The sequence below is a fragment of the Eublepharis macularius genome, chromosome 8, assembly GCF_028583425.1.
Source record: "Eublepharis macularius isolate TG4126 chromosome 8, MPM_Emac_v1.0, whole genome shotgun sequence".
NCBI classification, from domain to species: Eukaryota; Metazoa; Chordata; class Lepidosauria; order Squamata; family Eublepharidae; genus Eublepharis; species Eublepharis macularius.
Window position 1 is genome coordinate 9,227,512 of NC_072797.1, and position 27,510 is coordinate 9,255,021.

A 27,510-nucleotide genomic window follows, 5' to 3' on the forward strand; every position below is an offset into this window, starting at 1 on the left:
CTTTGGATCCAAGCCAATATTTTTCAAAGGATGAGGGTTTCACTCATATAGCTAAGCACCATCAAATGATTGTTATAAAAAATACATACATGGTAATGAAACAAATATAGTTGCTGGCAAAGCGAATGCCCTGTGCTTTTCGAGATATAGAATGTTTTTTTTAAAAAAACTCATTTGAATTTTGACTCTTTTTAACATGCCATTGTTTATGAGCTTTGAATACTATCATCTGTCAAATAAAAGACATTCAAGTTGCATTTTTTTAAAGCAACGTATTACATACATTTCCAACTTCGTTTTTAGTAATGAACCAGAAGGGGTGCCTTTCCCACCTTGTGCCTAGCTCTTCTGAAATTAGACAACTTGCCCTGTGTGGGAGAGATCCTGAAAATAAGATCATATAAGATGATGCCTTTTCAAAACGTTTCAGAGTATGGGCTCCAAGAAATTCCCAAAGAATGCAGTTAACCAGATGAGAAGTGAGATCAAGAAGGACTTTCTTTTTTCTTCTTCAAAGATCCTTTCAGTCTCTGCCACAGACTGTCCTTGCTTTTCTGTTTCCTTTCTGCCAGAGACAGAGACATCTCCCTCTTTCGGATTTCCCTCACAAGTCTGTAAAAGACATCATCGATATAGAAATGAAAGGCAGCAGAGGTCTCGAAGAAGGGGCAGCCATATTGTCTGGCCAGGTTCGTACCTTCTTCCCTGGACACCTACATCAAAAAGAAAGAGGATGTTTAATAGTAGAGACAGTCCAGGTTCCAAAGAGATGTTATTCAAATACACCATTGGCCTAACAAACCCGGAACTGTCTACGCTGATTCCCACCATGCCCCTGTCCTGCAAGTTATTCTTCCAGCAGTCCTAGGAAGTTGACTAGGCTCAGAGTTAACGATTAGTCAATAGTTACCACATAAGAATCACAGATGAGTCTCTGCTAGAGGCGGGCACGAACGGAAATATGAACCAAAGTTCATAACGAACCGGGTTGGTCCGTGGTTCATGAACCAGCAGTTCACAGGAGGTCATTTCTCACAAACCGTGATGAATTTTAGCCGTTCATTTGGTTCATATTTTAGTTCATCACTGCAGACAGCCTGGTACTGATCAATCAGTTTTCTAGGCAATGGAGTGCAGGGGAATGGGCTCTCTGCAGACCTTCTGTTGACCTGGAAGTGATGTTTTCACAAACCGAATGAATCAGTTCACAAACCAGGGCAAGTTCATGAAAGATCGTGGTTTGCAGTTTGTGAAACACGATGAACCACAAACTGCACAGTTTGGAGTTTTTCTGGTCCGTGCCCATCTCTAGTCTCTACATCTGAGTGTCTTTCATCCTCATTTAACTGTCTAAACCCAAGCCCATACTGGCTTTCTTCCTGGCACTTCCATTCTCTCATTAAACCTCATGCTATCTTAGAAATAGGACTCAATATCAGGGCCAAATACTGGGTTGGAAAATTCCTGGAGATTTGTAGGTGGAGCTTAGGAAGGGGGTATAATGCCATAGATTCTCACCTCCAAAGCAGCTGTTTTCTACAGGGAACTGATCTCTGTTTTCTGGCAATCATTTGTAGTTCCAAGAGATCTCCAGGCCTCACCTGGGGATTGGTAACCCTAGCCTAGGCAGAGAGGGAATAGCTGCTGCAAGGGGGCAAAAGGTGTCTTTGGGTGTTTTTTTAAAAAAAATAGTTTTATAAAATTGTTTTCCTTTGTTGTTACCCACCTTAGGTCCTGAAATGCTTAAGAGAAAAGTGAGCATATGAATATCTTAAACAAACAAATATGTGATGGCAAAGGTATGATTTGAACTGAGGACTTTCTGACTCAGTCATTTAGCCATTACACTGCACTATGTCAATTCCTGTAAGAAGCAGAATACATGTAATGGGCTTAGTCTGTCAACGTTTGCTGTGAAGGCAGAATGGTGTTTTTTGAACGAACTTCCATCAGTTCTGCCTTCAGTTTAAAAAAATAGATGTTGAAGAAGCAAGGCTTCCTGGAGGAAGCAAAGAGAAATAACAACTTTGTTTTATTTAAATGAAATCTATAAAGACGATTCAAACGGTGGAAATACATAATTGGGTTTTTTTCTCCCCAATTATGAAAAATGACCTTTCCAGGTAAGTTATTATGAGGATATCATGATAATTAGACATCAGTAATTTGTGTTCTCATGCTGTATTTAATGTGTCTAGAGTATCGTGAAACATCAATCTGGCTGAAGCTATATTGCTATGGGCCAGGTCATTGAATTGATGTCTGTAACCCAGCTTGAATTCCATGATGATAAAAGGCAGAATATAAATGTGTTAGAATCGCCATTTTAAAATTAATTTAATATTTATAACTAGAGATGGGCATGAACCAAAATACGAACCAAAATTAAGTACAAACCAGTCTGGTTCGTGGTTCACAAACCACGGTTCATCAGATCCCATTTCTGATGAACCACCATGAAATTTTAGACTGGTTTGTTTGGTTCGTTTTTTGGTTTGTCACTGCAGACAGCCTAGTGCCAATCAATCAGTTTCCTAGGCAACAGGGGATGGACTTCCTGCAGACCTTCTGCTGACCCAGAAGTAACCTTCTGCTGACCCAGAAATGATGATTTTCTGACCTGGATGTCACATTTTCACGAACCAAATGAACCAGTTCATGAACCAGGAGCAGGTTCATGAAAGTTCGTGGTTCGTGGTTCGTGAAATTTGACGAACCACGAACCATATGGTTCGGGTTTTTTCCGGTCTGTGCCCATCTCTATTTATATCATCAGTGCAGACACACATATATGCTCATATGTAAATAAACAAATGCATCCGATAAGAAAAACAATATTTTGAACTGATTGGAGAGTCGATCCCAGTTCTCCCCAGATGGGCATATTGGCTTTCCACATTAGCAGTTATGGAGCTAAATCCCCATCTTGATACCACACACAATATTTTCCTTATAATCCCACTTATTTGGTCTCACTGCCGCCACGATTGGCTAGACTGTCTATAATTCACTGGGTTAAAAGATAGCAACTCTGCAGCCATCATCAAATGGCATGAATGCATTCAAAATACATCTGTGAAGGACTGAAGAGACGCTATCTGATTTATTTGAAATTCAAAACCAGCAATGATTTATCACATCTCTGGACGTAAATAGAAACGAAAGTGCAGCGTGATAGTTCTATTGATGTGACATGCAAAGACAGCCAGGCAGAGGGGAGGTATCTCTGTCTTTCATTTAAATGCTAGTTGCTGTATCACGTCCGACGGTAACATTTCAGATTGATTCCCGTGCTGTATGTGGGCCTGCCCTCAAAAGCTGCTCGAAAGTTCCAGCTGTTACAAAATGTGCCATCTCAGCCAGCTGTGAATGGTTGTTAGTTGATAACATACCCCATTGGAGACGGTTCGTTTGCTATTGCTGCCAATTAGCATTTTTGGCAGTCATTTAAGATGCGAGTGCTGATCTCTACACCCCACCATCATCAAAATATATATTAAAAAAGCCGGTGTCTCTAAAATAGAGGGGGGAAGTATACATGATTGCATTATCATTATATTGTTCATTTCAGTAGGTGATTATTATTATCATTTTTAAGGATGGGGCTGAAGCTCGAAAGCTATCTGGTTGGATTCACGTACCCCCATTTCATTTCTCCCATGTGAGAAACAAACTCAGTTGTTTTCACCCTAGATTCTCTTTCTGCATGATGATTTTTTTCCTCGTTCAAGTTGGCACATTTGCTAATGTTCCTTTTGTGTCAGTTGGATGCAAATGGGCCATGAAATGGTGTAAAAGAAAAGGAAACAAAAAATTGTCAGTGATAGCAACAAACTGAAACCAACTGCAATGCCAATATATGACATTTTCCGGAATGACAAGGGGTATATTGGCTCATCTCTAGTTATTTTAGACTATTGAAAGCGCAGCCATGCTGAATGTTCACTCATTTCAGTCTTTGCAGAAAAGTTATGTTTTTGGGAGCTGCTGTAGCACAGTGGTTTAGTGGTTCAGCTGCGAATCTGCACTCTGCTGGTTTGAATCCCACTACTGCCACGATCTCAGCAGGTGTCCTTGGGTAGGCCACTTCTCTCAGCCCAGCTTCCCGGTTGTACTGTGGGGATAAGAGAATCTCGCTGACTGACCGGTGGGCTGGGTTGTCACCGTTGTGAAGGATGCGGTGGAGGCGGGTCAACCAGTATGGGGTGGGAGCACCCACCGCACCTCCAGCCCAGCCTCGCGGTCGACGCCATTCCTCCCAGGAGTGTCGGCAGGAGCAGCACATTTCTGGCTTCATCTGTCGGTGGGTGTAGGGCTTCTGCCGGGGGGGTCTCCTTGCGGAGGAGACTGCTTCCTCCAGGGGGGCTGGCTGGAGGGGGTGGCAGTAGGTAGACCTCACTGCGAATCAGCATCTACTGGTTTGAATCCCACTACTGCCATGATCTCAAAAGCTGTCATTGCGTAAGCCACTTCTCTCAGCCCCAGCTTCCCGGTTGTACTGTGGGGATAATAAAAACACTGACTTCGTTTACCGCTCTGGGTGGGGCACTAATCTGTCTAGAAGAGTGGTATATAAGCACCATTATTATTACTATTAAACATTTTCCCAAATCAGACATTAGCCGTTTTTCTTGCAGGTGTGCAGTCCAAATTCATTGTTGGTTCGCCATTTTCCGTTTGTTTCTCCTAGAGTGAATGTGATGATACCCTGGTAACTGTGCAGAAGTGATGGAAGTTCAAATGTGACCTCCCTATTTTGCAATCCATTTTCCTGCTGGGATGATTTCCCCCATTCCACCAGGTTTCTGAAACACCTACTATATCTAAATTGTCATTTAGTACTAAAAAATCCAGCTCCCCCATCTTGGCTTAGAGGCTTCTAGCATTGGCATATAGACATCTATAATATATTTCCCTCCCCAATAATCCTCTGTTTCCTTGGTCCCTCTGTCTCCACACATGGGCCTCTGTGGAGAAACACCATCGTGTGTGCATGTGTAACTTTCTGTGGGCTGGATGAGAGAAGACTATCAAACTTTAGGTAGGCTGCGGCATAATCTCCTCCTCAACCCCTCCCTCCTGTTGCTAACCAGCAATCTGAGGGCAATTCCCTAGAGAGGACAAGAAAGGAGAAAGGAGGAAGGAGAAAGATGAAGCTTTTTTTGGTCAATGTTATTTTTATTTATTTCTTTCACTTCTGAGGTGCCTGTGTATAGTTGTGAGGTTTAAATAAATCCTTCAGATTGCTGAAACAGTGAAGGACTTCTGTACCACATAGTTCCCCAACTGCTTGGAAATGTTAGGCAAGGAGAGGGGTCAAGGAATCCCTAGGGAGAGGAAAAGTAGTGAACCTGACAGTTGTCAACTCTCCAGGAGAGCCATAAAGATTCATAGGAAGGCCAGATAGAGGATCCTAGTGATGCCAGAGGGAGGTTAGGAGGCTGTCTCACCTAACCAGAGCCCAAGATAGGGACAGTGGTGGCAGCAGTACCCTGAGGCAGAGGAGTGAGACGGCCCTTTCAGTTGCCAAGATAGGCAATGGAGAGGTAGGCAGAGCAGGGTCCGCCAGTTGACAGAGAACTGATCTGCCACACCCTCTTTTGCCATCCTACTCTTATTACCAGCATGCTCCCACCAATAATGCCCTGAGTGCTTACACTATTGTCCCTTTGGACTGACCTGTCACAAACCCAGAGCTCCCCAGCTCCTTTTGGCTTCCCCCTGGGATTAGTTTAAAAGCTACTCTGCCATCTTTTTGATATTAAATTATTGTAAGATGAAGGGTATTTTGTTCGTCTGGTGTTTTTCAGGACTGGAAACCATGCCCCATTCATTCTTAAAGTCTCTTCTTTCCTGTTGAAGTTGTGCTTATGCTTATGAATTTCAATGGCTTCCCTGTGCAATCTGACGAAGTAGTTGGAAGTGTTGTCCAGTATTTTAGTGTCCTGGAATAGGATACTGTGTCCTGTTTGAGTTAGGCTATGTTCAGCCACTGCTGATTTTTCCGGATGGCCAAGTCTGCAGTGTCTTTCATGTTCTCTATTCCAGGACACTAAAATAAAATAAAATAAAATTTCAACAGGAAAGAAGAGACCTAAAGAATGAATGGAGCATGGTTTCCAGCCCTGAAAAACACCAGGCTAACAAAATACTCTATACCCGGCAATAGCCCTGCAGAGAAGATTAGCATATCAAGCACCAATCCATATGCAAAAGAACCTCCTCAGGATACAGTGAAGCCTCCCACCTTTAGCATTCCACACACTGGGAAACTCGTACAGGATGACTCAGCCCAACCCTACCTTCCTGAGTAGATATAAATTACCTACCAACTTCTTTTCCACACTGTGACACTGAGAGATCTCTGTCTTTTGGTGCTACACCTCTGAAGATGCCAGTCACAGCTGCTGGCGAAACGTCAGAAACTACAATGCCAAGACCATGGCTATACAACCCGGAAAATCCACAACAACCATTGTTCTCAGGCCATGAAAGCCTTCGACAATACATCATTACTGTCTTAGTTTGTCAAGAACTTCCTTCCCTGCCTTTTGGGTTTCTGGGTAGCCTGAGATTCAAACCCTAAGACTCTAGGAGAACCTGGAAGTGAAGGATGGAGTCTTATGGAATTGAGGTGAGCCTTATAATGCAGGGCAGGAGTCAGGAAGAAGATCTTGTTTATGCCTAATGGCCATGGGACCGGATGGACTTTGCAGAAAATCTACGAAAAAAGACACCACAAGACAAGCAGAATATAACCTCTCCCCCTCCTTCTGGCTGCTCACCTTGATATTTCCCCCTAGAGACCATAAGAAATAGACTATAACCTGAAACTTGGCATCACTGCAGGCTTCCAGCTTGTTGGCTTTCCCCTCTGTAATTTCAAGTCCATTTCCCACCATCTCAAGGTTCATAAAATGGTACATAAAATTGAGAAAGTGGATATAGGGGGGAAAGGCCTCGGCTTTTAGTGAGAGCCAGTTTGGTGTAGTGGTTAAGAGCAGCAGGACTTTAATCTGGAGAACCAGGTTCGATTCCCCACTCCTCCACTTGAAGCCGGCTGGGTGACTTTGGGTCAGTCACAGCTCTCTCAGCCCCACCTACCTCACAGGGTGTCTGTTATGGGGAGAAGGGAATGTGATTGTAAGCCACTCTTCTTAATTAGTTGGCCTCTGGGTGAAACAGCACACTGGAATAGATGGACCACTGGTCTGATCCAACAGAGCTCATCTTATGTTCTTAAGAGATTGGATATAACCTGTGTGGGGAAACAAGCTTTCTCTGCTTACAAACCTGATTCCAATCAGAGGAGACAACATTGAGCTATATAAATGGTCTGATTTGTACACATGTCTATCTTGAAAGTGCTTTCTAGATGGTCATGATTCTGTCAAAGCCACTGGCCGCTAACCAACTTGTAGTAGAAAACCGAGGCGATCATTGCTTTTTAAAGCAATGGCGCTATAAAAGGAAACCGACTCTAAAAACTTGTGGAAATGTTTCTGCTTGCAGGTACTTCGGGCAGCCCCATGACCTCATAAAGCAGAGAAATATTTATCGGCTCCCAAGCCGCCTTTTTTCACCCCATTGAAATTCCGGTTGTGGCTTTTGCCAGCCTCCCCTCAGAAAATTACAAGTGAGATTAAATGGAACACTGACAGCATGCGGAGGCAGTGATGGATGACCTGCCATCTTTAAAGACAGCTAGCGCCATACTAAGGTCAGCTGCCGCACACCAAAAGGACATGAAGGAGGGGGAAAAAATTGCCAAGAGTGGGGTGTTGTTTGGCAGGCATTGCCAGTCTCTGGGCCCCGTCTGACAGGGATTTTTGTTTTTCTACATCACCTCGGGAGGAAGCCAGCCAACCAACAAATCAATAGTCTAACTGTGCCTTTGGGATATTATTACAAAGAAAACCTTTTCTATCCTAGATCACCCCTGACCGTGTTTACCTCTCCTTCAAACTTTGTCAGTACAGCATCAAACTCAAGTCTTAAGTGTGTTTTTGCTCAGAGAGTTATCATTAACTAAAGCAGCTAAATCAGTTTGGCAGAGATGGAGGTGGGTCTCCAGGCAGGCAGGCGATAAATCTCTCCCTGTGCACCGCACACCGGCAGTTGCGGCAATCAGCACTCTCGGTCCAAGACAAGCTGCCAGTCATTAGAGGCAGAGGGTTGCCATGGCAAGATGGAGCGGGCTGCAGGTGGAATGATAATTGGCACGCAACTTCTCTTAAATGCACATGTTCAGCCTCAGTGCCCTTCATTAGTTGTAAACACCAGGTTGGTTAACTTTCTTTCTTTCATTTGTTTCTAGGTCAGAGAACGGTGGCAAAGTTTGTCAGGGCCAAAACTGGAGAAACCAATGGGTAGTAGGCAAACTTATTTACCTTATAACAACAGCAACAGCAACAACATTTGATTTATATACTGCCCTTCAGGATAACTTAATGTCCACTCACAGTGGTTTACAAAGTATGTCATTATTATCCCCACAACAAAACACCCTGTGAGGTGGGTGGGGCTGAGAGAGCTCTGAAAGAGCTGTGACTAGCCCAAGGTGGCTCAGCTGGCTTCAAGTGGAGGAGTGGGGAATCAAACCCAGCTCTCCAGATTAGAGTCCAGCGCTCTTAACCACTACACCAAACTGGTTCTTATTAACCATTTAGTCCAAAGTTCTTCCCAGTGCAGGAAATTCAAACTTCAAGCATTCACAACAGATTGCTACCCAACCTCTGTTTGAAGATCTCCAGTGAGGAAGAACCACCACCATCCCAACACCAGCCAGGTGACAAGTTCCATTGTCAAGCTCCATAACCATTAGGAAGTTTCTCCTAATGTTCAGATAAAATCTACCCTCTTGTAACTTGACCCCATTAGATCTCTGGAGAAGCACAAAACAAGTCTTGGCTCTCTTCCCTGGGACAGTTCCTTGAATTTTCTGTTCCCTTTTGAGTACTTCCTGTTCCATTTTCTTCGAGTGCTCCATAAGCACTTCCTGTTTTGCTCTTCCTGTTTTTTTTTTTCTCCTGATTCCTCACAAGACTTGTTTTCCGGACTCGTGACCATCTTCATTGCCCTGTTTTGTGGCTGTGTTGCTCCCAGTCATTCCAAGGATGAATAAAATTTCTGTCCAAGTGGTTGTGCTTCTTTCCTGTTGATAAGCAGGGCTGCCAAGAACCTGCCTGAGCTCCCAAAGATACCATCTGGATCCTCTTGCCATATTTCCATACTCAGTCCCGTTGTCTGATTGGCCCCAGGGTGAATAAGGGTCCTGGAATGTTGTGTTCTCTTGAGGGCCTTGAATGTAAATAATACTCTAGCCCTTTGGGGGATGCATCATTTGAATGCCAGGTAAATATTCTCTGAAGTCCACCTCTGTAGACAGGCGTTCCACAGAATGCCATGAGAGCAATTGTGGAGGAGGTGACAACTGTCCCACTCCAAGCATATGTAACTGGGGTGACAAAGCTTCTGTCTATAGAAAGGTGACAACCCCACAGAAGTGAGAAGATAAAGTAAGACAGAGAGACATGAAGACTGAGAAACAAGAAGTGTAAACATAACCATTTGAACGACTTCAAGAAAAAGCTGCTCACCAGATAAGTGAGGAACCAAGAGACCAGCTTTTGGGAAGAAGTTCTAAAGTCAATGTGGTCAAAAGAGATCTCTGTGATGCTCGTTCCTCTTATTTTTGATGCTGGATGGGGCAGACAAAGCAGGCCTTCTGGAGAAAGCTTAAGTGATCAGCATGTTCATTTAGGAGCCAGCCATCTTTTGAAGTAGCCTGGTTTCAGGCTATTTGGGACTTCAAAGGCAACAGCCCAGCTCTTTGAAATATGAAAATGTGTCCAGTGTAACTCTTCATATACTGGCAAGGTGATATGTTCCTAGTCGTTAATGATAGTCAGCAGTAGAGATAGGCACGAACCGAAATACGAACCAAAGTTCAGCATGAACTGGGTTGGTTCATGGTTCGTGAACTGGAGGTTCATCGGAGCTCATTTCTGATGAACCACCACGGACTTTAGGCCTGTTTGTTTAGTTTGTTTTTCAGTTCTTCATTACAGACAGCCTGGCACCAATCAATCAATTTCCTAGGCAATGGGGAATAGGCTTTCTGCAGATGTTCTGCTGACCCAGAAGTGACCTTCTGCTAGCCCAGAAGTGATGATTTTCTGACCCGGATGTGAAGTTTTCATGAATCAAATAAACTGGTTCATGAACCGAGGTAGGTTTGTGAAAGTTCGTGGTTCATAGTTCATAAAACACAATGAACCATGGTCCGTTTTTTCCCCGGTTCATGCACAGTCCATTTTTTTCCCGGTTCATGCCCATCTCTAGTCAGCAGTCTCGCTCCTGTATTTTGCATCAGCTAAAGTTTCCAAGCAGTCTTTAAAAACAGCCTTGGTGCAAAGTCTAAATCCATGACCTTCATGTCATGCTTGCCAGTGCCCACAGGAATCTGTCAGATTGCCATAGGAAACAGAGCACTGCTCTGGCCAGAACTTTTGGTTTGATACATCAAGGCAATTCTTGTCAAGGATGGAGAAATGATTGGTGAGACTATAAAACATTGTAATGGCATTAAAGGGAAATAACCTTCTGTACCGAGCTACAGTCCAGCTACTGAATAAAAGCTCCTCCACAGAATGGATAGGTTAAATACTGCTACAGCATTTCTTCTTCTTCTTTGACGTAGTGGTTAAGAGTAGCAGGACTCTAATCTGGAAAGCCAGGTTTGATTCCCCACTCCTCCACTTGAAGCCAGCTGAGTGACCTTGGGTCAGTCACAACTCTCTCAGAGATCTCTCAGCCGCACCCACCTCACAGGATGATTGTTGTAGGGATAATAATAACATACTTTGTAAACCACTCTGAGTGGGCATTAAGTTGTCCTGAAGGATGGTGTATAAATCGAATGCTTTCTTCTTCTTCTTCTCAGTATTATCTAGGGACAGAACCTTTCCCACTCTTGAGTGGTGGCACCTCCATGTACAGTAAGTGGTTGAATGCTGGGATGAAAGGTTTCCACCACTACAACAGCAGATTGATGGGATCTGGGTGGTTTGGCATAATCTGCCCAGTAAGACTATGACAGCAGCTAGAAGGGCTCCCAGTAACATGCGAGAGAAGACATTCTTGCAACAGACCGGGAGTCTTGAGGGAGCGTGCATGCTCTTCTTCAGAAGGGATAGAGAGACAGCCAAAGAGGAGGTATTTGACTGCTGCTCCAAGCAATGGGGTTGACAAAAAGAGGACAGGTGCCAATAAGGTCCCTCCCCTCTAGAGACCATGCAAATGGACTGTGGCTAGAGTTGAAGAGCTGAAACCAAGAGGACGTTCCTCCCCTTTACAAGTATTCCCTGCCAGAATGATCAAGTTGTACTTATTATGTTTCCTTCTATACTCATTTATATTTTTGTCAGAGGTTTTGGTTTTCACTGCTGAGTTTGTAAGATTCATTTGTGTTGTTTCTGTGCATTGTACAGTTTCCACCTGCATTTTATATGTCATTCACAGATTCAAGGAACATCATTTATATGTACAATAGATGTATAATAATAATTTATTGATAAGACTCATGGAAAATGCATTCCAAAGGAAGAATTTAGTCAAGGAAACTGAAAATGGAATGAACATAAAGAAGCACAGGTTCATTTCACAGAAGGGAAAAAAAGATTTTCTGATGGGAACAGCGGGAATAAGACATACAAACTATTTCTTAATTATTATTCAACATCTATTAGGTTCTAAGAGTATATGACTCATGGATAAAACATAGAAGGAAGTCAGCTCCTGCCTAGAAGGGGTCCAGTCTACATTGCATGGGTAATAGGTGACTTGTTGGAGTGCTTAGAGAATACTAAATGGAACGTGAGAGGTGTTGTTTCATGTCTAGTGACTAGAGGTGAACACGAACTGAAATACAAACTGAAGTATGTCATGAACTGGGCTGGTTCATGGTTCGCGAACCATTGGTTCATGGGAGCTTATTTCTCATGATCCTTGACGAATTTTAGCCGAGTTCATTTGGTTCATATTTTGGTTTGTCATTGCAGACAGCCTGGCACCGATCAAGCAGTATCCTAGGCAATGTGGGGAATGGGCTCTCTGTAGACCTTCTGTTGACCCAGAAGTGACATTTTCACAAACCGAAAGAACTGGTTCGCAAACTGGGGCAATTTTGTGAAGATTCGTGGTTTGTAGTTCGTGAAACACAATGAACCATGAAGCGCACAGTTCAGAATTTTCCCGGTTTGTGCCCATCTCTTCTAGTGGCCTTCCAGAGTCTAAAGGTTTGCCTCTAGCAAAGAGGCAAAATTACTGCCCTTGCCCAATCCTAGCAAGCCTCACTATCGGTGGGTACAAATTTTATTTATTTGTTTGTTTATTTAATTCATAAATAGTCTGCCTTTCCCGCTGAGACTCAAGGCAGATTACACAGTTGCAAGTCAGTACAGTCAATATTAAAGACATTTCAACGAACATGTAATGAATATATACATTCACATTTGTAAAGATTTAAAAACCAAGCAAGATGATGAGAGTAGGAGAGTATCACGCATAGAAAAGTCTAGCAAAAACAATGTCGTGAAGCCTAACTAAGACAAGAATTTAAACTATTAAGGTCTATAATAGTCTATTTAATGCAAGTTTGTGTGTAATCATTCAAAAGATAGTTGTGGGTTTTCCGGGCTGTGTTGCCGTGGTCTTGGCATTGTAGTTGCTGACGTTTCGCCAGCAACTGTCACAGTGACACTGAGAGATCTCTGTCTTTGGGCTTCCGTGCTGGTCTCCTGTTGGGGGGGTGGGGGTGGAAAAACTGCCTCACCCCAGTTTCCCACTGATATATTAGTATGTTCTGCCTGTTCCTACCTCATGGAATGTTTTTGGATGGGGGTTGAACAAATTGGGTTGCTGCCTAAATGTATTGTTACTCTATTTTATTATTTTAATGCTGTTTTAATTGTTATTTATTTATTTATGTTGCAATCCACTCTGAGCTCCTTTACGGGGAGAGAGGGTTTTTTAAAATCCCATAAATAAATAGGTAACGAACGAATGAAATCCATAGAACACTCAAACTCTTATTTAACTTTTTAGTTCTTTGCTAGAGAGAATGAGACCTCAATAACAATTGAACTATACCTACTTTGACGAGACAGGCCCTTCCACTAAAAGAGGCTAATTGTGGTATCAAAATGATGGCAATCCATAAACCACCATTCGTGTTTGCAATTTTCTTATTTTATCTGCAGTTTCCGCGAGCCAAGACAATCGTCTCCCTCTGAATATCAGCTGTATGAAACAACAATCATGGACTTTATCCTGTTTATACTGATTAGGTACAGAAACCACTAAATCAATCTGCAATTTAACACAGCCAGGATTAGAGAAGCAGGGAGGGACACGTTGGCTGAATTGTCTCAGAAGTGACACTCTTATTCTTTACATTGTATTCTTCAAAGCTTCCTCTTGTCACAGTCAGGATTGATGGGGGAGTTTAAGGCAACGTTATACTAAAAAACGTTTCAAGAAGGATGGCCTCAGGGCTTGAGCATATAAGACACACTGATTGCCTTACAGCATCCCTGGGTAACTCTGTGTCTAACATGGGCTGTGAAGATTTTGGCATCAATCTTCCAGAAGAGTGATTAAGGGTCGATTTTTCCCCCCAAAGCGTTTTGCACATTTTGAAAATTATCTGTAATCTATAAAATGGCGCTGATTGAAAGGCCTTCACTGCCTTTATTGATGAGTGGGAGATAGATGCATAAAGATTTCCATAAAAACACCTTTCTGTGGGGATGTCAACAATTGTATGCAAAGTTTCATGAGTATGTGTGAACATCATGCATGATATGTATGATCACCAATCCCTTTAATTTACACTTTCCCATATACTGCTGTTGCATGTAACAGATGCTTAGCTGCTAAAGCCTTTTTGAACCTGGCTCCAGCCTGGTGGAACTCTGGGCCAAACTAGAAGTGATGCCTGACACAGGTTGGACACTTGTCAGCTTCCCTCAAGTTTTGATGGGAAATGTAGGCAGCTTGGTGGAATGTTGGATGTGACAGTTGAAAAGTCCATTGGACAGCAGTCAGAGAGCCAAGCTGCAAGACCAGGATGCCTACATTTCCCATCAAAACTATATGGATCCTGTCCTGCTTTTGAATGAATTTCAGTGATTTCTTAAGCCATAAATCATTATGAATGTCTTCTATAGTGTCCATTATCTCCAATTCGATGTGTTTTCTATTCGGATTTATATTCCAATGAGTAACAAAGCCCGTTGTGGAAAAAATACAATGGGGTTTAGAAAGGGGAGGGTAGGCAGGCAAACATTGCCGCCTCCTCTTCCTCTGTAACTGATCTCAGCCGGGTGAAGGTGAGGGGCAGACATTGCTGCCTGCTCCATACCTGACCCCAGCTGGATGAAGGGGTGGGTGGGCATTGACTCCTACTCTGCAACTCATCCCGAGCAGGTGAAGAGGGGCTGGACATTGCCTCCTACTCCATGCCTGATCCTGGCTGGGTGAAGGCAGACGGCGGGCATTGTCACCTGCTCTGCTCCTGATCCTGGCTGCGTGAACATGGGGAAGCAAACATTGTCAACTGCTCCAAGCCTGATCTTGGCCACATGAAGAGGGGGCAGGCATTGCTACTTGCTTCATGCCTGACCCCAGCTGGGTGAAGGTGGGGAAATGGCATTGCCACCTGCTTCACTCCTGATGCCAGCTGGGTGAAGGCAGGGGATGGGCATTGCCATCTGCTCCACACCTAATCCCGGCTGGGTGAAGGGGGCGGGCATTGCCATCTGCTCTGTCCCTGATTATGGTGGGTTGAAAGGGGAGCAGGCATTGCCACTTGCTTCATGCCTGATCCCAGCTGAGTGAAGGCAGGGAAAGGGAATTGCCACCTGCTCCACGCTTAATCCCGGTCACCTAATCCCAGTCAGTTGATGGGGGGGGGGCACTGTCTCCTGCTCTGTGCTTGATTTTGTCCAGGTGAAGGGAGGGTGGGCATTGCCACCTGCCCTGTGGCTGATTACAGTGGGTTGGAGGAGAAGTGGGCATTGCCACCTGCTCTGCTTCTGATCCCGGCTGGGTGATGGTGGGGGGTGGGCATTGCCATCTGCTCCACTGCTGATCGCAGCTGAATGAAGGTGGGGGGAGGGCATTACCACCTGCTCCACTTCTGATCCCAGCTGGGGGAAGGCAGGGGGAAGGCACTGCCACTTGTTCCGCACATGATCCCAGCCTGGGCTTCCCACTATGGCACGCTCTCAGAGGGACAGGCTGCCTCTTCTGGGCTTCCCTCCACAGCAGAGCCCTCTGGAGGCACACCAGGTTAGGAAGTGAGTTGTCTGGAACATGGTTAGCCTTTTATATAGCAGAATAGGTGTAGGTAGCTAAGATGAGAACTGCCTCTGCAGTTCATCACAGAAGCTACACTTCAAAATTATATTTAATTTAATTTCATTTATTAGATTTATTAGATTTTTAGCCCACCCTCCCCACTAGCAGGCTCAGGGCAGGTTACAAAATTATATAATGATACTTCATATAATAGTGTACCCTGACCTGGAAAGGCCAGCTGAGCCTGTTCTCATCAGATCTCAGAAGCTAAGCGGGGTCAGCCTTGGTTAGTAATTGGATGGGAGACCTCCAGTGAAGACCAGATCTATTGACTAAGGATATTAAATTCAAAGATTGTCAGCTGTTAAGAGAACTGGTATGAAATGTTTTTAGATGGCATACTACCCCCAAAGTCATTGTGAGAATTAGTAAGGACTGTAGTGGACAGTGTTGGAAATGTCAATGCACAAATGCAACATTTTATCATATGTGGTGGACATGTAAGAAAGCATGAAAATATTGGATCATGATACAGGAAGAGATGCAGAAGATTCTTAAATTCAGGTTTGAGCTAACTCCGAAAAATATGCTATTAAATGTTTTACCAATTCATGTAACAAAAGAACAGAGAGACCTTTGCCGGAACATGGTAACAACTGCAAGAGTACTTTATGCAGCGAAATGGAAAAGAGAATTATGCCCTGACATGCTAGTGGATAGACAAGATTTACGAGTATGCATCAATGGCCAAATTAACTTCGTATGTGCACATTAGACCAATAGCGGAATTCTGTAAAGAATGGAAAGTTTTCTTTGATTACTTAGGTTAAAACTAAGATAAATTAAAGTAATATGATACAAAGATGAAACACAGGAGAAATGACTGATCAAAAATTATTGATACACTAAAGTTTAGGTAAAAGCAACTAAGGAAAGGGAATTAAAGCTGTTATATAAACCAGCTGTGTTGTTATTTACTCTGAATATATCTTTCTATTAGCCTAATTTAAATTCAGTGTAGTGCTTATATAAGTTCTTATGCACTTTCTATTGTTATAGCTTATCTTTTTAAATAATACCTTTAATTTTTTTAAAAAACTACTTCCACCTATATCAAAATGTTGAAGAGCTGTATGAGCTCTTCAAAACAATAGTTCAAGGGTCCCCAATATTTTTGAGCCTGGAAGCACCTTTGGGATTCCAACAGAGGGTACTGGGCCCAACCACAAAATGGCCTCTCTGTGGGAGGCGGAGCCAGTTTGGCTAGGGATCCTGCAGATGTTTTGCCATCTTCTGGGCATGGAGCAAGAGTCAACAGGCCAGTTGGAGGGGGGTAGTTGTGAATTTCCTGCACTGTGCAGGGGGTTGGACTAGAGGATCCTAGAGGTCCCTTCCAACCCTATGATTCTATGATTTTAAGAGGCTGAGCCACTCACCCAAAGGAAACCCAAGTGTAGGGGAGAAGTGGGGCAATTTTTAAAGATACACTTGGTAAAAGGAGTGAAAGAGAGAATAAAATCAACACTGTGGTGGCAGCTATTCCTGGCACATTATTTTAATTTGCACCCCAATCAGATCTCCAGCGGCCAACCAGAAGCCCTGCTGGACAAGATGCAAACCTGGCTCCACCCATTTTCTAAAGATACTTGATGGGTGCCAGGAAAGGTGCCAGTGCACCCCACGGCGATCAATGCTGCAGTTCATAGGAGCAGAAACCAGTATTCTTGAATTGAATGTGGAAAGAAACTGGCGACCAAAGTAGCGGTTTCAAAATGGGGTAAGATATGCTCCCTTCAGCCAACAGCAGTTAGGACCAGCTTCAGTTTCTGGGCTGTCTTCATGGGCAGCCCAGTGTAGGGAATCTTACAGTAATCTATCCATGAGAATGCAGGAGCATGGATCAGCATGGCCAGATTAGCTGGATCTAGGAAAGGGGAGAGAGAGTGAACCAGGAGCAGTTGAAAGAAGTTGTTATTGGCCACTGCACCAATGGCCAATCCAACTCATGAGTCCATGAACTTGTCTCCATTAAAAAGAAAAATTAAAGAGAAAATATAATCTAATGCCAGAAAGAGGATAAAGGAAGGGGATCCTAAATGAGGACATCAGTTTAGGAGTCAAACATTACATGGTTATTACATACAAAGCTCTTTGCAGTCTTGGTCCAACTTACCTATGGGACCAATTCCCTCCCTATGTTCTTCCATGACAACTTTGCTCATCTGAACAGGGTCTCCTACAGGTGCCACCCTGCACGTGGGCGAAATCAACAGCAACCTGTACATGGGCTTTCTCTGTGGTGGCCCCTACCCTGTGGAACGGCCTGCCTGAGGTCAAGCGAGCCCCACTTTCCTAGCTTTCCACAAATGATGAAAAACCGAATTATTCAAAAAGGCTTTTGTATTTTAGGGAGGGGCTCTCAGATGCTTCGCTAATGAGTTAAGGACCATAGACTTCACCGCTATGTTGCCTTACATATTATCTGTTGCTTTAAATATGTACTCCTATATACTATCTGTGCTTCATGTTGTCTAAAGTCAGCCCTAGATTTGCTTAAGTTTTGTTTCAGCATTTCCTCAACTCTGTATTGGATTCTTCACTAAACAGCTGCTTGGTTCCCCAAAAGTCTCTTTCCAGGATCCCCAGTTTCCCTTGATTAAGGGTACAGTTTAAGATTTACCTGAGCTGCCCCTGAAGAAGGAATGCCAAAGAGAGAATATCAAAGAATGCTGTTGACTTTTATGACTACAGGGTGGGAGGGGCTGTTGTAAAAAATAACCCTCGAGGGAGTGATCAGTCAATGTGGATTGGTCTTCTGTTTCAGGGCGGGCTAATACTAGTTTGGGTTTTCCATCCCAGTAGACCAAGTTGATGTTTGACAAAACACACACAAAGAAAAAAATTCAGGGGGTGATTTGTTTGAATTATCCTTAGATCACCACAACTCCAAATCGGCCTTGGAAGTTCCAAATGGATTATCTGAAATATGCATTTTCAATGGAGGCTATTTCTCTTGCAAGTAAAATATTCCCGATAGCACCTCCCAACCCCGCATCACTTCCGGCCAGGAATGATGGGAAATTGCATTGTTCTTAGCTTTTCTACCCAGTTTCTAATTTAGTAATTTTTTATGGTCCTGGGCCAATTGGATATGATATCATGAATCAATAGCATATGGTAGAACGATACGCTCACAACTTTGATACATAACAACCTTGCCAACCATGTGGTAAAGGTCTTTAATATATGTCAAATCATTTAACGAGTAGTGATATATTAAGCTTTAGCATCCTATCATTTTTGACAGCAAATGTGGGCAACCTGAACAGATCTCTAGCTTAGGGGTACCAAGCATGTATTCCATCTTTTGGCGTATCTCTCTCAGAGTAAATCTAAAAGAACTATGCAACAGAATAAAGGTGAGAGATGATTTGAGAAATAGGATTTCTTTAAATTATAAGACGTATTTTAATATTTAATTTAATTTTTAAATGCCAGACCTTATTGAGAAGGTTGTCTCATCTCATTAAGTACAACACTTGAGTATTATCTTCATTACACTAATGCCATTGATCTCCCCCATGACGCTACTAGTTAAGGCAAAATGTCACATACTGGCAAGATTAGAAATGACAGAGAAAGATGAATGAGGTGGATCGTGGAGGTTATCCTTCTCTGCATCCTTTACTGCAGGGTAGAGAGACCTTGTGAAGAAGAGGCGCAAGGCCACAACCGGGCCCATTGAGGCGACATTCCATTGGGTGCAAAGCCGCGGCGTATATTTGAAGACAATTGTGATTTTGTTTAGCTTGATGTTCTAAAGGAGGTTCCAAAGCAGATTCCATTAAAAAGGCCTTTGCGGGGTCCTTTCATTCATTACCAAAGTAGAGCATAGCCATTGATTCATCCTACACTGCACTCATATTGGAAGGCACCATGTGGCCGAACCAGGGCAGATAAGGAAGTAAAGATGTCCCCGGGAAAAGCCCCGCCCCTTGGCCTGCCCCCAGCCACTCCCCCCAGTGGGAAGGTGCAAAAGCCTGGTCTTCCATTGTAGTGGCTGCTCACTACCATCTACAGGACCCAAGACACATGATCCATGAAGAAAGGGCCACATGTTCGTGGCAGCAGCAGTTATGAGAACTGTCTCAAATGGGACAAGGGCTTAGGACTGGGGTGGCCTCAGCAGGGGAAGGTGGTCCTCTTCTTTTAAATATTTTTAATTTACTGCTTGCCATGACCAGGATAGCCCAGGTAAGCCTGATCTCATCAGATCTCAGAAGCTAAACAGGGTCAGATTTGGTTAGTAATTGGATGGGAGACCTCCAACGAAGATCAAGGTTGCAGAGGCAGGAAATGGCAAACCACCTCTGGTAGTCTCTTGCCATGAAAACCCCACCAGGGGTCACCATAAGTCAACTATGACTTGAGGGCACTCTCCACCACCAATTCATTGCTTACTGATCTTATGATGGTTGATCTGTTTTAAGCAATACATTGAAGTTGATATATAATATGTAATATTGTTAGAACTGAACTTTTGAAGTAGAAAATTGGTATGTATTCCTATCTATATATGTATATATATTTTTTCTTTTTCTTTATGCTAGTTTTCTTGTTGGTTGTTGTGGATTTTCCAGGCTGTATAGCCATGGTCTTGGCATGGCTGTTTTTTCAAAATATTCCATGTAGAAGTTTGCTATAACTGGGCTGAGAGGGCTTCCCATGGCCACCCCATCCATCTGTTCATAGAATTCATTATGCCATTGGAAGTAACTGGTTGTCAGACAATGGTGGGATAAGGCTGTTACATCCTCTGGAAAAATCTGATTAATAAGTGCGATTGTGTGACTGCCCACAGGAAAAGTGTTTTTGCCATATATCAAAGTAATCACTGATCACATGGGAAAGCTTATGAAAAAGCACAACCTTCAAGCAGTATTCAGACCCACCAGAAAAATACACCAGATGTTATGTTCAGCAAAAGACAGTAGAGACCCCCTCACCTCTGCAGGAGTATACCGCATACCCAGCAGCTGTGGACAAGTTTACATCAGGACCACGCAGTGTAGCATCCAGACAAGAATAAAAGAACATGAAAGACACTGCAGATTTGGCCATCTGGAAAAATCAGCGGTGGCTGAACATAGCCTAACTCAAACAGGACACAGTATCCTATTCCAGGACACTAAAATACTGGACAACACTTTCAACTACTTCGTCAGATTGCACAGGGACGCCATTGAAATTCATAAGCATAAGCACAATTTCAACAGGAAAGAAGAGACTTTAAGAATGAATAGAGCATGGTTTCCAGCCCTAAAAAAACGCCAGGCTAACGAAATACTCTACATCCTACAATAGCCCTGCAGAGAAGATTAGCACATCAAGCACCAATCCATATGCAAAAGAACCTCCTCAGGATACAGTGAAGCCTCCCTCCATTAGCATTCCACACCCTGGGAAACTCTTACAGGATGACTCAGCCCAACCCTACATTCCTGAGTAGATATAAATTACCTGCCAACTTCTTTTCCACACTGTGACACCGAGAGATCTCTGTCTTTTGGTGCTACACCTCTGAAGATGTCAGTCACAGCTGCTGGCGAAACGTCAGGAACTACAATGTCAAGACCACGACTATACAGCCCGGAAAATCCACAACAACCATCGTTCTCCGGCCGTGAAAGCCTTCGACAGTTTTCTTTTTCTTTTTTTCTCTTTCTTTTTTTGTCTATATGTTTTAACCTCATTTTAAAACTTTAATAAAATTCTATTTTTTTTAAAAAAAAGCAAAGAATTCACAGCTATGAAGAAAAAACAAACCCTGTTATAATATTATTTTTGACAGTAATGAACCACATAGGCTTACTGGATCTCTTGCTGCATGTAGCCAACTCCCTCCACTGCTCGGTAGACCAGCGGGAGTAAAAATAAATTTAAAATAGCCCAGCAACATTGTGATGTCACTTCAATGTTCAGCCTGGAAATGATGTCACAACATTACCGCACTGGCACCCCCACTTATCCCCACCACCCGGTCTCCTGCTGGTTGCCAGCCATTGCAGTAGAGTCTCTTTACGCGAGACTTCTGATACGTGAAGAAAATGTGTCAGGAGATGCGATGTTAGCCAGGAAGGGTAATTGACAAAGACAGAGCCAGCAGCAGGGCAAAGGCTTTGCAATACACCGGAGCTGTGTGAAGGGGCTGTGAAATGCCAGAAGGGAAACTTCAGCCCATTAGAACCTCTCCAGGTCCAGGTCCAGCTCTGGAAGGCAGTTTCAGCCCATTTCCATTCCTCACTGCACTCTGGTTGCAATGCCATGCAGTTTTACACTGGAGAGGTGAAATTGACAGAGCCTCCGGGGAGGCAAGGGCTGCTTCCACACACGTTGGATAATGCACTTTCAATGCTCTTTAGTGATCATTTGGAACTGGGTTTTTGTGTGTGAAACACAAAATCCACTTCTAAAGGATAACTAAAGTGCATTGAAAGTGCATTATTCAACATGTGTGGAAATTAACAAACCCTCTGAGGAGCCATCTCTGAAGGCTCTGTCTTTTTAAACTACACTTTCCAGCTAACATTGCATCTCCCTACACTTGACAAACACTTGCTGAAGCTTCTTGTATTGAGAGGCACATAGTCTTAAGTAGAGATGGGCATCATCGGCATTATGATAGAAAAATACCCACGATAAGGGCGTTCGCGCAATCGGGACCCGGCGGATCGGTGCTGTCCACAGCGACCGATCTAGGGTTGGGGGGGGCCTTCATCGGGGCTTGATCGGGCGATTGGTATCTGATCGGAGATCCAGACACTCCGGTGCCAGTAATCTATTCCCCTGGCAACAGAGCCAGGGGAATGCCTGAGCTGAGTTTGCCCTCCTTCTGTCACCCTGGAAACCCGAATGGAAGCCCAGCTTGCCTTGATCAGCAGGGCTTCCTTCCAACCACGGAGCAGCAATGCACTCACCAGTTGGAAGACAGCCAGGGGAGGGAGGGGGAAGGGGGTGTTTTGTAGCCATGGGCACTCCAAATGTTTTTTTGCTTTTTTAAAAAAATGGGGCTTTGTAGGGGGAATGGCTGTTTTTCTGTCTGTCACTCTCTGTTTTTAACCTGCTTTTAAAACACTGTATTTTGTGGGAAAACCTCATTCATGTTTCTGTGTGTGTGTTTAAAATATGCTTTTGGAAGACTGGCTGCCTGCTTTTAAAATCGGGTGGGGAGGAATGGAGGATTCTGTCCCTGCTTTTTTTTAAAAGCTGGCTGAAACATGTTGATGGGGTGTCTCTCTCTATTTGGAGAGGCAGGGATGGGTTAAACCCCCCCCCTGTTCTAAGTGTGTGTGTGTGTGTGTGTGTGTGTGTGTGTGTGTGTGTGTGTGTGTGTGTGTGTGTGTGTGTGTGTGAATGTCCCCTCCCTGAGGGAAGGCGGCTGGTCGCTGGGTTAAAAACTCCCCCCTGCTCTAAGTGTGTGTGTGTGTGTGTGTGTGTGTGTGTGTGTGTGTGTGTGTGTGAACGTCCCCTCCCTGAGGGGAGGCAGCTCGTTGCCGGGTTAAAAACTCCCCCCCCCTCTGCTCTAAGTGTGTGTGTGTGTGTGTGAACGTTCCCTCCCCGTGCCCACCGGACCTGGTGGTTGCCGCCACCACCCACCTTCCCACATAGCTGGGAACAGCGGGGCGCCCCTCCGCTTTGGCCTCCCCGATCCCCAAACCACAGATCGGAAACGGGAGATGATCGGTGTGGATCGGTGATTTGGGGCCCGCGCCGATCCCCGATCAGCTTGATCGGTAATTTTTTTGGATCGTGCCCACCTCTAGTCTTAAGCTCTAAGACAACTATAAACTTCACCGTTTTAACTATGGCTGGTGGTCACAGGAGAGAAAAGAACTTCTTGGTAGAGGTGATAGGCCTTTAAAGTGCCTTTGGCACTTCCGTTACTCGTTTCCTATTGGTTGCTGCAAATGATCTTCTTCATTTTATAGTTTTATCAACTGTCTGTTGCTGAATTACAGTGTCACTGTTTTATAATGCTTATTATTGGAATAGTGAATTTGTTCTAAGTTGATGACATCTGTTAGTTTTAAACTGGTGCTCTTAAACTGACTGGCTGTTTAGATAGTTATTATTTATCAGGGAGTCTCATTGTTTTAAAGTCTTTGTGCAACGCTCCTTGGGGATCTGATTAGATGGAACGGTGAGCTATAAATTTAAAATAACAACAACAGGAATGTGACTTTAACCCCCCCCCCGCTAAAATAAATAACTTTCCTGCAGAATCCAATTTGAAAGCACCTCAAGGAGGTTTGCAAGACTTGTCAAAATTCCTGACTTTATTCGAACGCCCTCAGATGTTTCACGCGATGGGGAATCTACAAACCTACTTTGAAGTTTGCTTTAGGCGAGTCCGTATAACAGTATAGGGATGGGCAAAACCTCCCTTAGAAATGTCATTAGTGCTACTGAAACACTTTAAGGTGTTTCCTTGAAATTTCTCAGTCATGTCACCTGAGGAGAAACCCACGACTTAGTTCCTTCCTTCCTTCCTTCCTTCCTTCCTTTCTCTCTCTCTCTCTCTCTCTCTCTCTGCCTCTCTCTCTGCTTTAATCAAAAGTAGGACCGATTCAAATTCAGTCTGATCCAATTTTTGAATATTAGCAAATATTCCTTTTGGCGCTAACTGAAATTTCAGTGTTGAATACAGGGTCATTCTTTCAGGTCAGAGAGATGGGAAAGCTCTTGCATGGACTGTTGCAACGAAAAATAAACTTGGACACCAGGGATCTGAGGAGACAGGTGAAAGGCTGTGAATGACAAGGTTTGGTTTGTTCTTTATGAGTCGCCCGCTGCAAAGCTTCAGGCTTCTGATCTCTTCTGAGTCAAGCATCACAGCCTTGGTTGGGGGGATGACAGAAATGCTCAGGGCAATCCGTCAGAAACCAGGTTGTCACATTTTCCAGCATTAGTGCTCTCATTTCCCCCAGAAATAAACTGAGCCTTTTAACGTGGCCGTATCATCAGTATGGGAGGGCACCATGTCTCATATGATGCCAATATGAGAAATGTATTATGATAGTATTCTAACTAGCATTTCAGAGCACTGAATGAATGTATTTATGTTTTTATCCTTGTGCCGCTTTTCAGCAGGGATGTGTCAACACTCGTCTGCTTGAACTAGAATTTGATTACAGATTCTAAGCAGCATTCTCGAATACTTGAAAATGTTCTTATTTAATTAAGCACCCTGAATTGCCCCAAAAGTTACTGGGCTCAATTCAAGGTATTGGCTGTCATATAAAAGCTCTTCATGGCTTTGGTTCTGTTGGAAGAGGAGGATTCAGCGCTGTCCCTTTCCTCAGTTTTCAGAGGGGGACAAACCAAAGAGTTAGAAAGATAGAGAGGTCAGGGCACTCGGTTTACTGTTTTCTGTTTACTGCTCTGACTTTCCTTTGATAGGTAGATTGCTGTTCTCAAGATTTCCTCCTCCTGACTTCCTCCCTCTCCCTCTTCTCTTCCTGTCTTTGTTCCAGGCAACATCTCTATCCTTCTCCTCCCTCCCTCTTGGCAGCATGGATGCAGGATTTGTTCCAGCACCCATAACAACAACGACAACAATCAATTTATATACCGTCCTTCAAGATGACTTAACACCCACTCAGAGCAGTTTACAAAGTGTTATTACCAATGTCACCCAGCTGGCTTCAAGTGGAAGAGTGGGGAATCAAACTCGGTTCTCCAGATGAGAATCCCATACTCTTAACCACTACACCAAACTGGCTCTCTATCCTTAGAATAGATAGGTAGTTAAGATATGTCTCTCCTCCTTTCCTATCAGAGTATGGAGTTCCTACAATAAAGAACTCTCATTTCCTTTCTAAATATAAAGCAAATGTATGATTTATTATTATCTCTCCTGCACACACACCAGCCAGCAGAATGATCTCACAACAACCACCTATAATCACGCTGCCTATGCCAAACAATAGACTCTGCTAACAGCCCAAACGTGAAATCCTTTAATTAGGTTTCTGGGGCCTACATAATGATTTATTCATCAGGTTCGGCACCTGTGGGGTGGCTTCTCCCCTATATTTCTCCATGGCAGCTTCAGTCATCTGGGTGAAATCAACAGCTGCCCACACACATGCATGTGATGGCCCCCACCCTATGAAGTGCCTGCCTGAAGAGGTCAGAAGAGCTCACACTCTCCTGGATTTCTGCAAATGATGCAAAACTGAATTATTCAAGAGTGCTGTTTTACTTAGATAGGAAGGCTGTACTGTAGGGAGATTATCTCAAAGAGACGCTTCACTAAAGAGATACGGAACATAGACATCCCCACTATGTTGCTTTCAGTATGATCCTACTGGGTAGTTCTATGTTGCTTTATGTCAGTCTTAGAATTGCTTATGCTCTGTTCCCGCATTTCTACAACTCCGTATTGGGATTTTTGCTGATGACATATCTTTGCAAAATTGCGTTGATTGCATTTTTTATTGACTCGTACTTGATATTTACTGTACTAATCTCATACTATGCAATCTGTCTTGAGTCTTAGAGACAAAGATGGACTAGAAATGATGTCAACAGGTAAATAAATAAAACTGCACCCCCATCCCCGCACTCAGCTCCGAGGCTGGGATGAGCCCAGGTGGTGGCAGTCAGTTCAGCGAGGCCACAGCAGGAGGTACTGCAACTGGCCAGCAACAGGGGGAAGTGGCAGAAAACTGCAAGCTGGGAGGAGATGAGGACTGGTGAGTGGAGCCAGCCTCAGCCAGCAAGGAACAAGTGGCCAACAGCCCTGGGGGAAGGATAGCTCCAGTCAGCACTGAAGGTACTTCTGGGCAGAGCAGCTCAAAGCAGCACCCCCCACAGGCAGCCACAATAGCAATAGCAATAGCAATAGCAATAGCAATAGCAATAGCAATAGCAATAGCAATAGCAATAGCAATAGCAATAGCAATAGCAATAGCAATAGCAATAGCAATAGCAACATTCGATTTATATACGGCCCTTCAGGACAACTTAATGCCCACTCAGAGCAGTTTACGTTATTATCATTATTATTATCCTCACGACAATCACCCTGTGAGGTGGGTGGGGCTGAGAGAGCTCTGAGAGAGCTGTGACTGACCCAAGGTCACCCAGCTGGCTTCAAGCGGAGGAGTGGGGAATCAAACCTGGCTCTCCAGATTAGGGTCCTGCTGCTCTTAACCACTACACCAAACTGGCTGACTTCAGGCTGGTCATGCTCTCTCAGCCTTATCTATGCTGTATCTAACTGCACAGATGGAAATCCATTTGTAACACCATTTACTTAGAATTGGGAATAAATCAATAGTGTGATGTTATGGGATCACACCCTACAATCAGATAGGGCACAGCTACAGACATATCCAAATACTCTGCAGTACGTCAAATGCTTTCAACCAGCAAACCTTCTAAGTTCCCTTGAGATTTCCAAAGATTGGAGAATCTTTACCTTTGCACACTTTAACGTTTTACCTTCAGCCCTCCTGGCAAATACCCTCGTGTCCCACGCCCTCAATGGCTCTGCCCATGCCATACAGTAAAGAGTCTAGTAGCACCTTTAAGAATAACCAACTTTATTGTTGCATAAGTTTTTGAGAACCACAGCTCTCTGTGTCAGATGCATGTGGTTCTCGAAAGCTTATGCTACAATAAAGTTGGTTAGTCTTAAAGGTGCTACTGGACTCTTTACTATTTTGCTACTACAGACTAACACGGCTAACTCCTCTGGATTTTGATGGGATACAACTGGTATAGACAAAAGCAGGAAGAATAGGGTTGCCAGCACTACTTCAGCAGATGGAGAGTGTCATGCATGCCGGCCTGCAGCACATGCCAGGTGTATGTTATATGCAACTTATTGGTCCTCTGACACTATACACTAATACAGCAAACTCCTCTGGATCTGTGCCATACAGGTAAAATAGAGTCTATCAACCATGCTCTGCTGCACTATGCATTCTATAACGACATTCGATCCCAGTATATAGTTCCAACCTTGTCAATTTTACCAGAAAGATCAGAAGAACTTCACATTTCCCTCCTTCTTGTAGACTGTTCCCAGGATATAACTAATAAAGTTGCTAAATTTTGCCTTCAGGCACGTGAGATATG

General features: G+C 43.8%; 1 protein-coding gene across 1 annotated transcript in view; it reads right to left on the reverse strand.

Annotated features, from left to right (window-relative positions):
* Positions 1-485: 485 nt before the first annotated feature.
* The window catches only part of RIT2 (Ras like without CAAX 2), a 295,329-nt gene continuing 268,304 nt past the window's right edge, over positions 486-27,510 (reverse strand). Inside the window, exon 5 of the mRNA XM_054987141.1 lies at positions 486-713. Coding sequence (XP_054843116.1) covers positions 486-713 — 228 coding nt within the window. The remainder of the gene's footprint in view (positions 714-27,510) is intronic.